At 39.4% G+C, this 13,165-nt stretch overlaps 1 protein-coding gene across 1 annotated transcript in view; it reads right to left on the bottom strand.

Moving 5' to 3' along the window:
• Positions 1–5,464: 5,464 nt before the first annotated feature.
• sf3a3 (splicing factor 3a, subunit 3) overlaps positions 5,465–13,165 on the bottom strand; it is a 37,368-nt gene continuing 29,667 nt past the window's right edge. Inside the window, exons 15-17 of the mRNA XM_060847156.1 lie at positions 11,336–11,426; positions 9,253–9,308; positions 5,465–6,000 (exon numbers count right to left, since the gene is read on the bottom strand). Coding sequence (XP_060703139.1) covers positions 5,923–6,000; positions 9,253–9,308; positions 11,336–11,426 — 225 coding nt within the window. The 3' untranslated portion in view covers positions 5,465–5,922. The remainder of the gene's footprint in view (positions 6,001–9,252; positions 9,309–11,335; positions 11,427–13,165) is intronic.

Genomic DNA, 13,165 nt, shown 5'->3' on the forward strand with positions numbered 1-13,165 from the left:
CAGCCCTCTATACTGTCAACGACACCTCTAACCTTTGTGTCGTCTGCAAACTTGCTGACCCATCCTTCAATTCCCTTATCCAAGTCATTAATAAAAATTACAAACAGTAGGGGCCCAAGGACAGAGCCCTGTGGAACACCACTCACCACAGACTTCCAGACAGAATATTTTCCTTCTACTACCACTCGCTGTCTTCTGTTGGCCAGCCAATTCTGTATCCAGACAACTAAATTCCTCTGTATCCCATTCCACCTGACCTTCTGAATGAGCCTACCATGGGAAACCTTATCAAATGCCTTGCTGAAGTCCATATACACCATATCCACTGCTCGACCCTCATCAACTTTTCTAGTCACATCCTCAAAGAACTCAATAAGGTTTGTAAGGCATGACCTACCCGTCACAAAGCCGTGTTGACTGCATTTAATCAAGCCATGCTCTTCCAGATGGTCATAAATCCTATCCCTCAGAGTCCTTTCTAAGACCTTGCAGACGACAAACGTGAGACCTACTGGTCTGTAATTGTCGGGGATTTCCCTATTTCCTTTCTTGAAGAGAGGAATTACATTTGCCTCTCTCTAGTCCACAGGTACGACTCCAGTGGAGAGTGAGGGTGCAAAGATCTTCGCAAGTGGCGAAGCAATTGAATTTCTCATTTCCCAAAGCAGCCGAGGACAAATCTGGTCCGGGCCTGGCGACTTGTCAATCTGAGTTACAGGGAGAGGCTGAACAGGCTGGGGCTGTTTTCCCTGGAGTGTCGGAGGCTGAGGGGTGGCCTTATAGACGTTTACAAAATTATGAGGGGCATGGATAGGATAAATAGACAAAGTCTTTTCACTGGGGTCGGGGAGTCCAGAACTAGAGGGCATACATTTAGGGTGAGAGGGGAAAGATATAAAAGAGACTTAAGGGGCAACTTTTTCATGCAGAGAGTGGCATGTGTATGGAATGAGCTGCCAGAGGAAGTGGTGGAGGCTGGTACAATTGCAACATTTAAGAGGCATTTGGATGGGTATATGAATAGGAAGGGTTTGGAGGGATATGGGCAGGGTGCTGGTAGGTGGGACTAGATTGGGTTGGGATATCTGGTTGGCATGCACAGGTTGGACCGAAGGGTCTGTTTCTATGCTGTACATCTCTATGACTCTCCTATATCCATATCATGCCTAGCTAACATAATAATGTTTCCAGTTGTACATCTACAGATTACTTTATATTTACTAAATACTTTTACAAGATCTTATTGTCCTTCCCCTAAATAGAATTGTCTTTAGTGCGACCCAATCAAATAGTAGGAGGCTTGCTTGGAGAACTGTCTATCTCTCCTCCCACCTCATTTTTATTGTGGGTTATCCACTACAACTACCATCTGACAAACGTGGTCTTCCTACTTCCCTGCAATGGTGCCATCTCAGCATGTTTATTTGACATAACTGACTTGCTTTCCTACATTGAGGAGTATTTAATTGGTAAGCCACTTTACCAACCATCCACACTTTGTTGGAATATTGAATTTCATTTTCATAAGCTCACATTGCAAAAGGCAAACAAACCAATATTTCAAATCCTACTTCAAATGTCCCAGGTGTTGAATGTTTATCTGCCCATTCTTCCATTGTTACTTGTGAAACGTTCAAATGCTCTTCTGCTATCCTACATGCCTCGGTTAACCTTTTAGAAACACGGACACATAATTCAATTAGCAAGTTTTGAGAAGATTTGTAGCTCAGGTTGAGGTTTTGGATGTAGGTTTGCTCACTGAGCTGCAAGGTTCATTTCCAGACGTTTCATTACCTTACTAGGTAACGTCTTCAGTGGACCTCAGGCGAAGCAATGCTGAAATTTCCTGCTGTCTATTTATATGTTTGGGTTTCTTTGGGTTGGTGATGTCATTTCCCATGGTGAAGTCACTTCCTGTTTCTTTTCTCAAGGGGTGGTATATGGGGTCTAACTCTTTGTGTATGTTGAGAGAGTTCCGGTTGAAATGCCATGCTTCTAGGAATTCTCATGTGTGTCTTTGTTTGGCTTGTCCTAGGATGGATGTATTGTCCCAGTCAAAGTGGTGTCCTTCCTCATCCGTATGTGAAGGTACTAGTGAGAGAGGGTCATGTCTTTTTGTGAATAGTTGGTGTTCATGTATCCTGGTGGCTAGTTTTCTGCCTGTTTATCCTACACCTATCACGTATACCACGTATTCAAAAGAATGGGTACCAATGAACACAGTCCACTGATTTCTCAGCAACAAACCCAAACAAGCAGACAAAACACATCCAGAAACCTTAGCCACTCTCCCCTACATCAAAGACACCTCAGAAATGACTGCATGACTACTCAGACCCCTTGGCATTATGGTAGCCCACAAACCCACCAACACACTAAAACAGCAGCTAATGAACTTGAAAGACCCTATACAGACAACAAGCAAAACTAATGTCATTTACAAAATACCGGGCAAGGACTGTAACAAACACTACTAGCCACAAAAAAAGACATAACCCTCTCTCACTAGTATCCTCACATATGGATGAGGAAGGACACCACTTCGACTGGGACAATACATCCATCCTAGGACAAGCCATACAAAGACATGCACGAGAATTCCTAGAAGCATGGCATTCCACCCGGAACTCTATCAACAAACACATCGAGTTAGACCCCATCTACCACCCCCTGAGAAAAGAAACAGGAAGTGACTTCACCACAGGAAATAACATCACCAACCCAAAGAAACCCAAACATATAAATAGAAAGCAGGAATTTTCAGCATTGCTTCACATGTCCAGAAATGAACCTTTCAGCTCAGCGAGCAAACCTACATCCAAAACATAATTCAATAATGAGAATTTGTCTTTTTGGTTTGGGACATCTTCCTAATTAATTTTAATTGACTTCTAATCGAATAATCACAGATCAGTTGAAATGGATGAAACCCAGTTGGGGTATCTGTGGTAGCAAATAGCAAGAAGCTTAATCTTTTCTTAATTCTGTGGGCATTCATGAAGTATGGCTTAAATGTGTTTTTGAGAGCCTGATGGTACCTCTCCAAAGCTGCCTGTGTTATTGAATGATACACAGTTATTTCAACTGTATTATACCCAAACTGCTAATAATCTCCAGGAAAATATTCATTCACAATGAATTAAAGAAGAGTCAACATTTCAATGAATACCTTAACTGGACAGGTCCTTAAGGAATAACTTGTGGGATTTCGTTTGTCACTTCTGCAGTCATAAGAGTAGACTGACTTTGGTAATGGTCCGACCCAATCTTCTAACACTTGACTGGTTCTTTAAAAACTGGTGTGAGTATCAAAAGTGCTGGTTTAATTACGTGTTGAGGTTTTCCTACTGACATGTTTACAGACCAACACATTTTTATGAGATCTTGGCCGTGTAAAGTATCTATTTACCATTTGTGGTTGCATTTTTCATATTCTGATACATGAAGTTGCTTTGGCAGGATGTATTATTTGTAATGAACCTTTTGGTGAACTACTATTCAGTGTCTGTGAGGCTGGCTCCACTTCCTCATCCAAACACATTTATAATTTAATTGCAAGGAAGCTCTGCAAGTGACAGGTGTGATGATGAACGATTTCTGCATTGAGAATCTACTGTCACGCATGGACAGCAAAGACATTACTGGGAAATGCTGCTATTAGAGTTGGTGCAGGTGGTTTGGGGGAATGGGGGCAGCAGAATGGAAGACAGCAGTGAGATGTTACAGGCAATAGTGAGAGCAGCAGAGCATAAGCCTTCATGGGAGGTGGGTGCAGGAACAGAAGTACAAGGATTGTGATGCAGCAGATGGTAGAACGTGCTCTGCCAGAGCACATATGGTCACTGACTTCCTCCAGACCATGGGAACCACATTGATACTAATAGTGACCTCTGAAGATGCTGCTGGGTAAAAAGGCATGGCCTCCTCAACTAGCACCAGGGGAAAAGATGTCGCCCTTCCTCTGCATGATTCCATCAACCAAAACCCCCAGGACCCCATTTTCACAGCAGGGCATCAATTTCCACCTGCCTGCCACATTCAGAGAAAAGGTCACAAACCACGCACAGTAACTCTAGGCACTCAGCACTTGACCAGCATTTAAAGATGGCAGGAACAGCAGTTACATCAGTCAGTTCCAAGATATCTGGTGAGTGACAAGTTCTTATGGCGAAGACAAGTGACACAATCAGGCTATCATTGAACAAAAACGGTACCATGGGGAGTGGTAGATAATGAGGTGAGTTTGGGTCAACAGAGTGAGAAATCTTGCTAGGCTTTATACAGAGAAACCTTTGTGAAATTTAGCAAAGTTGACACAGCCAAAATATTCTAAAATTCAGCCCATTGGAACTTACAAACATTCTTAAAGCGCTAAACAGGTTAAATGCAGAAAAGTTGTTGCCCCTGGTTGTCAGGTTTTTGAGGCGTGGAAGAATTTAGAACAAGGCACAGCATCGAAGTAAGGGGAAGGCATTAAGGGCAGAGTTGAGGAGGAATTTCTTCATTCAGGTCAGTGAATCATTGGAATTCCATAGAGTGAAATCTCAGCTATTAAGGATGTTCAAATAATTGACAGATTTCTCGATATTAATAACATCAAGGTAGATGGGAATAGTGTAGAAAAACATTGTTGAGGTAGATGAAGAACCAATATCTGAGTTAATCATACAGGTTTAAGCCGCTAAATGCCAATACTTGCTCTTTCATTATTTTCTGGGTTGGAACATTTAAGTGGCACTTCAGGAATGAATTGCCATCCTTTGAGGGTCCTTGGGTTGCCATGCATCAACCCTGACGTTAGGTGGCAAATTCATAGTACAAATGTAACAATTTCTTCAAATTCATGGTGAAGCTGATGACAAGTTCCCATTTTCATGAGGCGAATGACAGAAAATCTGATGCGTTGAAAATCTTGAGGGTTCTTGACAAAGTATACGAGAAAATTACTTTCAATGGCAGAAGGATTGAAAACCTGAATGCACAGCTTTGGCAACATAACCAAATGGTGACTGGAGGAGGAGAACTTTTTTTTATTGTGCCAAGTGGTTAATATCCAGAATGCACCTTCTAAAAGGTTGTTTTCGGAAGGTTCGATTGTGGCTTTACATAAGGAGTCAGATTTGCACTTAAGGGGGAAGAAAAACTGCAAATTTATGGAAAAAGGGCAAGAGAGTGGAGTTAGTGTGGGTCCGACAGGCTGAATAGCTCTGGTGCAGCAGCAAGTTATAATGCTATCGCCCTAGAGGAATGCAATCTTGCCAGCAATTTACAACACTGGCATGCCCTTTCTGTAAATTGCTATAATCTGTATTTACACCCTAACAGAACACCCATTCACTGTTATATTGCCATTAAATTCTGTACCCAGTTAAATGCTTCCACGAATATGTTGCAAACAGACCAAGTTTAAAATCAGATCTGAGGATAATAAAAAAGTCACAACGTTTCTTTATTAAATTGTGAAGAAAATGTCAGAAACAGACTTGTGGAAAGGTGACAATAAAAGTACAGGACGAAGAACTTGTTTTTAAGGAACGTACACTGCTTACTGTACATTATATTGTTCATCAAATTTAAGCCTAATCTTAAAACTTAGCAAGTTCACTAACAAGAGATTTTTACTACCATCAAGAGTTTCTAGTTTCCTGGTCAGAATAGAAACTCTTCTTCCATGCTTGTTTTTACAGACATAAAGCAAAATCCACAAGAAGTTACAAAATGTACCACTTTTGCAAAGCTAAATATTTCCATCAGATTTGATGTCAGGCATCACATTCCTTGACAGCCTTTTGAGTTTGATAAAAACTATGGACAACACAAGATACAGTCCTTGAATAAGTGAGGGGGAGAAGAGAATCTAGACAAAGCATCTTTGTTTCATGTCTCCAACAAGTTATCATTCAAAGTTCTGACAGTTACATTTTAGAGCAATCCTTGTCGTTTCAAATCTTCATACGTTTTCTTGTTAACTACATTTCCACTTGAGTCTTCATATTCTTCCTGTAATTTAAGAATACAAATAACCATTTAAAACACTGTCTTACTGAAAGCATTCAGCTTTTACTCTCAAAATGTTTATTGAGATTGCAAGTTAAATTCCACATTTCAGAAACTTTGTATAATACTTAAAAACAAGTACAGCGCAATATGAATTTAGACCACAACAGAATGACCATACTTACCATCTCAGTCACAGAATTCAACTCAGTTGGTGGCACTAACCAGTATCAAAAGTCAACTTCCATTCTCAATCCATTACTTGATCACATAGCCAAATACTAGCACTTCTCTGGAGCTCACTTTAAGAGGGGTCATTGGTTGGGCAATATGTTAAACTAAGGTCCAAGATTTATGCAAGGGATATCATAGCTCAATCTGAGAAAGAGCAAGAGAAACTCTCCTGGTGTCTGGGCAAACCGAGTTTCAAGCATTACAGTCAGATTAACTAGCCATCCACCTAACTGCTCTTTACAGGTGCTTGCAAATTATTTGCTTCGCTTGTCTGTAATATAACCATGGTCATATGTGAAAAGTGCCACCTTGACTGTGCAGCATTTGGGGTCATTCCAAGGACATCAAAAGGAACCATGTTAAGAGCAAGGCTTTTAAAACTACTTTTGACTTCACTATATTTTACATTCAAATAAAAAACATGTTTTGCCACACTGAGAAACAGGATGTTACAAAAACACTACAGACTCACTAAGCAGATGGTTGCCCTGTTTCACAAAGCTGGTCAACTCCAATTTCCCAAAGCCAAAGTGAACGCTGAGTGAATATGGCGACAGGCACAAACATGTGCAGGAAGAAAGCAGTCTGTGGTTTAGTTAAGAAGACAGAAATGCCAACTTTTTCCATCAGTTTTCAAAGACTGCATCATAGAATCCATACAGTGCAGAAAGAGACAATTCAGCCCATCAAGTCTGCACCAACCTTCAGAAGAACATCCACCCACACCCAAGTGCCCCAACCCCCCAACACAAATTCTCCTTGGCTAATCCGCATGACCTGCCAATCCTCAGAGTACGGGGGAATTTAGCATGGCCAAAGCACCTAATCTGCACACCTCTGGACTGTGGGAGGAAACCAGGGCACCCTGCGGAACTCCAAACAGATGGTCACCCAAGGCTGAAATCAAACCCATGGCCCTGGCACTGTGAGCCACTGAGTTGGCAGACTGTCAATGAGCAAGTTTGGTAAAATTTGCAGAAACTTTGAGTCATAAAGATTAGTGAGGATCAATTCAATTACCAAAGATCAATAAAGTGCACATCAGCAGATCTGAATAAAATCAACTGACTCAGTGTTTCAAATAGCTTAGGCCATTCAACAGGGGAGTGCTCTAAATCACAAACACTCATGTTAAATTAGAAGGTGAATGAGCATCAAAGTAGGAAATGCTTCCTATAACAAATACCAAACATAAATGGTGAACTAGATTCAAAAACAAGCTGGTAAGCTAAGAAAGAACAAACAGCTGAATGTACTGCAGCTGCATTCATAACACAACAGGGTGGGAGGAAGCGACATTTTTTGAATAAGTGGGTTTTGTGAACAGATGACTTCTCAGACTGGCTACTACTCAGAAATTACATTGCCAGGAAATTATGAAAGTGTCTACAGTTTCCTAATTAGTAAAGATAGCTGGAATAGGCTGACACTGAGTGCAGTGAAAGCAGCCAACCATTGGCAACAAGAAATTTTCAAACTAAAACAGGCATTGTACTGTACATGTTGCATGATATTGTGACAATTCTGAATATTGTTGAGGAAATATTGAGAACTGGGAATTTTCATAATTGTATAAAAAGACCCTTGTTGTACAGTGGTAGTGTCCCTGCTTCTTTCAAGTCTCCCTGCCCAGAAACTGTATAATGTAATCTCAAAAGGTTGATTCAAAAATACCGAGAATTATGTACAAGTAACTGGCCTTTCTATTACAAGCTAGTTATCAAATTGTAGGCATGATGTTTTATTGAAGGATGAATATAACCTGAATTCTTTAGTGGAACATTCAAACATTGCGACCAACTCGCCTAAACAAAGACATAATTTATTTGAATGAACAGCTCACCTTCCCCAGCTTCACCTTTAATCTTTCCAATGCCCTCCAAGACATTTGTACTTCAAAATCTGATTATTGGGTATTAAACCCACTTACTGTTTCATTGTAACAGCAGTTATCATTTCTGTTCTAATTCCCTCCATGTCTGGACTTTGATCTATGCTATATAATGTCCAATAATGTGAGTAACGATCATGTATTTTTTGATGCTGATTAGATATAGCGAGTAAAAAATGAGGTCTGCAGATGCTGGAGATCACAGCTGCAAATGTGTTGCTGGTTAAAGCACAGCAGGTTAGGCAGCATCTCAGGAATAGAGAATTCGACGTTTCGAGCATAAGCCCTTAGATATAGCGGCCTTCTATCTGTCGATTTGCTACCTGTGGATCTGTGTCCTTGCAAATTAGCCCCAGAACCAACCTCATTGTTTTCCCCAGAGGCTTTGCATCGCACCAAAATGATTTGAAATGTCTCCAAAAGAGCTGGGGTACATATGGATGCTGTTCCTCTGCATGAGTATAGTCATACACAATTTCAACTGAATTATACAATGTGCTCAATAAGAATTAAAAGAAAAAAAGGCATCACACCTCCCCTTAACGATATTTGTTACAAAAGCCAAACTAGCCACAAAGCCAGAAGAATACAATCCCAGTGCCTCTTCCCCACTGCTATCTTGTTCTTAGCCTCCAACTCCTAGGTCAAACAGCTGTTATTTATTAAATATCTTTAACTTCACCCTCCTCACCAGATTTACCTGTCTTGCTACCAATGTTACAATCATTATGAGCATGCCATACTACAACTGTTTTTAACTTTCTCAGTTGCTCTTACTAAATGTGCATTTCCACGCTAATGTTTTTAAAAAGTAGCATATTCCTTTTAGGTTTTAAACATTATGGGGCATAAATATGTTATTTGGAGATGTATTGGGCACATTGGAGAAGGCCTTTGCGTTATCTACATTGGTTATCAGAGGAAGTCCATGGCCCCTTATTCCTGGATAATGGGGACTGAGTGTATATCATAAATTTCTACTGTTTTCAGTTGAGTTCTCCTGCTTACATCATTACATTACTCAATGCTGGGACATCCTCAACCACTTTGAAAGCAGAACTAGCAGTAAGTAGACGCAGTAAGTAATATGCTTCACTCGCCCCTCAAGCAGCTCATTTACATAAAATTACCTCTGTGTCGGGTTGCCATCTCTCTGCGGCCTTTGAGTGCTTCAGTTTCGCCCACACTAATTGGAAAAAGAAACTTATTATTGTTCCTGTCCAAATAGAACAGTAGCATGAAGTATTTCTGCTCAACCAGTCACAAAAAAATACTAAACTGTCTGAAGTCAAAGCTTGTTCAAATGCATGCAACTCATTGTTTGACTTTAAAGTTAAATTAAATATGGCATGGGAACAGGTAGCACAATGATTCCAATTAATCACTGACAAGCAAATAAAATTAGCAGTGTTATTGTTTCAGCAGAAAATTTCATATCCACCAAAAATGAACAAATGAATCTAGTGTTTTTTCATGTCTGTTCCTCTGACTATCTTTCAAAATGGCTGCCCTCATCATGCATTTTCACAGTGGAATTTATACGTTTTGTACTCTGCGACTGTTTAGGTACCAGAAATAACAACAGACAAAAATGGAGAAGCTGGATTTTAAGAACATCAAAAACAGCCAGTCAATGATTTGAGAACTAAAATGAGAAAAGAAATTCTGCCATTTATTTCTTGAATGCATTTGCCATTCTGGGTGAATGGTGAAGAATTAAAATATCAAGTAGCAATTGGGATTAGAATACAAGGGATAGGAAAGGGAGGGTTAGCTTTTGTTTTGAAAAAGACAATTTAATCAGCAAGTTTCATGAAAAAGAATTTAGAAAGATAGAATATAATTTTAAAATTAAAATTCCAAAAATTCCACATAACAGACAGATTAAACAAACTTCCATCTCAGTTGTTATGACCTGTTAAATCACAGTATGGATTTAACCAACAACTTCCCGGTTTCAAGAAGCTCAGAACCCATCTTACACAATGCTAACCCCACCAGGGAATGCAAGGCCCTGGTGAAATGAGTGTTTAAAAAGAAGTGCAGTGAAGAGGAAAGTCTTATGACTGTGCAGCAGCATTTCAAAACAGGGTTTACTTTGGTGAGATGCAGTGTCCCAAATGGACAAATCTAAGACGAACATTTCAGTTGTTGCTACTACAATTTAGTGATCTCTGAGACTGTGTGTTAATTAGAAAGGAATGTGAACTCTTATTTGTCAATAAGCTGCATACAAGAACACAAAATTGCAGAGCAAAAAGGATTAGAAAGAAGGACCACAAGTGAACTTTGTTGAAGGAATGAAACTAAATTATTTGACAATTTTTAAAACATATAATTCACGTGTAGCATATCTTCCAATTTCTCAATTATTTATTTTCAGGAGTTTAGGATTTAAGGTAGAAAAATAATTAGATAGTAGATTAGTACCCAGAGTACATTTCTGAAATACTATATTGCTCTTATATTTTCTAATGCAAGTTCTAAGAAGCTGCTTGTCACTTGTTTGCTTCTTTGATTGTTGAAAAGTAGAAAATTAAAAATGATGTCTGTAAAAGAAACTTTGCTGTTAACTATTGGCTTAGACAAATATAAAGCATCTTTTCAATAACCTGTAATGATTATAAAGGACCAATGTTCCATTTCTTTCTGAAACTTGTTTTATAAGCGGTGATACTTGGAAATATTTACAATATTGGAAAATCAATAATCCACAGAACAAATGGATAGATGTACCAATAAGCAGCATGAATCATTAACTTGCCTTTTCATTCTAGATGCTGATGGATCTGATGCATATTTCCAGCATTTCCATGGTTTTAAATAAGCTTTGGGTATAGCAGCTGCATTCTTGCTAAAATTATCTGACCGTTATGGATGTTGGACATAAAACTATAAAAGGCTACAGAAAGTAATAACTCTGTACAATTGTTATCATATTTCAATTTAAAACGTCTATTAATTTTAGGCAAAGTACCGAATTGCAAAAATCACAAAAAAATTCCACTCATTTGAAGCAATGCCTCTGTAATCACAGCCGCTGGTAAAGACAAAGGCTCAGTATGATTTGTCTGATATTGGTGGCTATTCAGGATTAATACAACCAGTGAAAGCTGTGATAAATGATTAATAATCATTCTAGGAAATACTTTAAACTAGTGAAGGTTCACCTGTGATTTTTTTTAAACCAGTATTTGATAGAAGAATACTTACAGGACACAGCGTCCTCAATTTGGGTGACATTTGCAAAATGTGCCGTGTTAGGGATTCCAAGACACCTCATGCCATGGGCATGGCGCCATTCCTAGAAATTGTACAAGAAAATTCACATATTTGGTAAGTAATTGAGGAAACTTGAGCAAACCTAAAACTTTCTACATCATGCCATTAACTGAATAGCAGCTGGCTGTGATTTGGTTAGCAGTTCGGTTTTAAAAGTGCATAACAATTTATTCAATCATATCAATGTCAGTGGTACTGATATCAAAAATCAGACTGTGATAATGCATCATTGAAAGGTACAGTAATCCCATATCTTTGTGATCCTTGCAGCTAAGATTTCTTGATCACTTTTTTTAAAAAATCATTCATTGGAATATAGACATTGCCTGCATTTGTTGTCCATCCCAAATTGCCTTGAGACATGGTAGTGAGATGCCTTTTTGAACTGCTTTGTACCTGTGCTGGAGGTAGACACACAATGCCGTTAGGGAGGCTGTTCCCATCAGGATGGTGAGCAGCTTAGAGGGGAACTTGCAGCTGGTGGTATTTCCACGTATCTGCCGCCCTTGTCATTCTAACTAGTTATATTCATGGGTTTGAAAGGTACTATCTAAAGAGCTGTGGTGATTTTTCTTTGTGGTGCATATTGTAGATGTACACACTGCTGCTACTGTGCGTTGCTTTGTGGATCTGATGCCAGTTAAGTGGGCTGCTTTATCCTGGATAGTGTAAAACTTCCTGACTGTTATTGGACTTGCAATCATTCAGGCAAGTATCGAGTATTTGATCAACTACTTACTTGCACCGTGTAAATGGTGGACAGATTTTGGGACATCAGGAGGTGTGTTACTCACTGCAGGATTTCTAGCATCTTGTGGCCCCAGTCAATATAAAGTGAGCGCAGTTCAGTCTTTGGCTATTGGTGGCTCCCAGGATGCAATGGGAGATTCAGTGATGGTAATTACAATGAATGTTGAGGATGGTTAGAATCCCCTTTGTTCGAGATTGTCATTACTTGATACTATATGGCACAAATGTCAACCCAAAGATAGATATTGTCCAGGTCTTGCTGCATTTGGAAACAGGTTTCTTCAGTATCTGAGGAGGTGTAAATGATACTGACAATTGTGCAATCATCAGTGACCTTGGGATGGAAGGAAAGTCATTGATGAAGCAGCTGAAGATGGCTGGGCCTAGGATACTGCTTTAAGAACGCTATTTGTCCCTTCGAGCCTACTCTGTCATTCAATATGATTTTGACCAATCCTCTAACTTAAACCCTTATTCCATTTTCTCTCCATATGTCCTTGATGCCTTTAATATTAAAACTAATTCTCAGTATCAGCCAAAATGAACTTTGCTGCACTCTGATAATTATATCCACTCAGGTAGGGAGACTAAAACTGCATGTAATACCAAGGCCTTGTATAACTGCAATAAAACATCCCTACTTCTGGACTCAATCCTCTTGCAGTGAAAGCAGACGTTTTGCCTTCCAAATTGCTTACTACACCTGCCTGTTCACTTTCATTGACTGGTGTACAAGGACATTGAGATCCTTTTGTACATCCATCTTTCCTAATACGTCACTGTTCAAATAATACTCCATCTTTTGGATTTTCACAACAAAGTATAAAACTTTACATTTATCCACATTACACTTCATTGACCATTTGTTGCCTACACACTGCAAAATCATCCCAAAGCCTCCTTGTGCCTGCTTCAAGTTACAATCCCACCTAGTTTTCTGCCATCAATAAATCTGGAAATATTACATTTGATTCCCTCATCCAAATTATTTATTAAATTGGAGGTCACACG

Source organism: Hemiscyllium ocellatum, chromosome 30 (assembly GCF_020745735.1).
Source record: "Hemiscyllium ocellatum isolate sHemOce1 chromosome 30, sHemOce1.pat.X.cur, whole genome shotgun sequence".
Classification (NCBI taxonomy): domain Eukaryota; kingdom Metazoa; phylum Chordata; class Chondrichthyes; order Orectolobiformes; family Hemiscylliidae; genus Hemiscyllium; species Hemiscyllium ocellatum.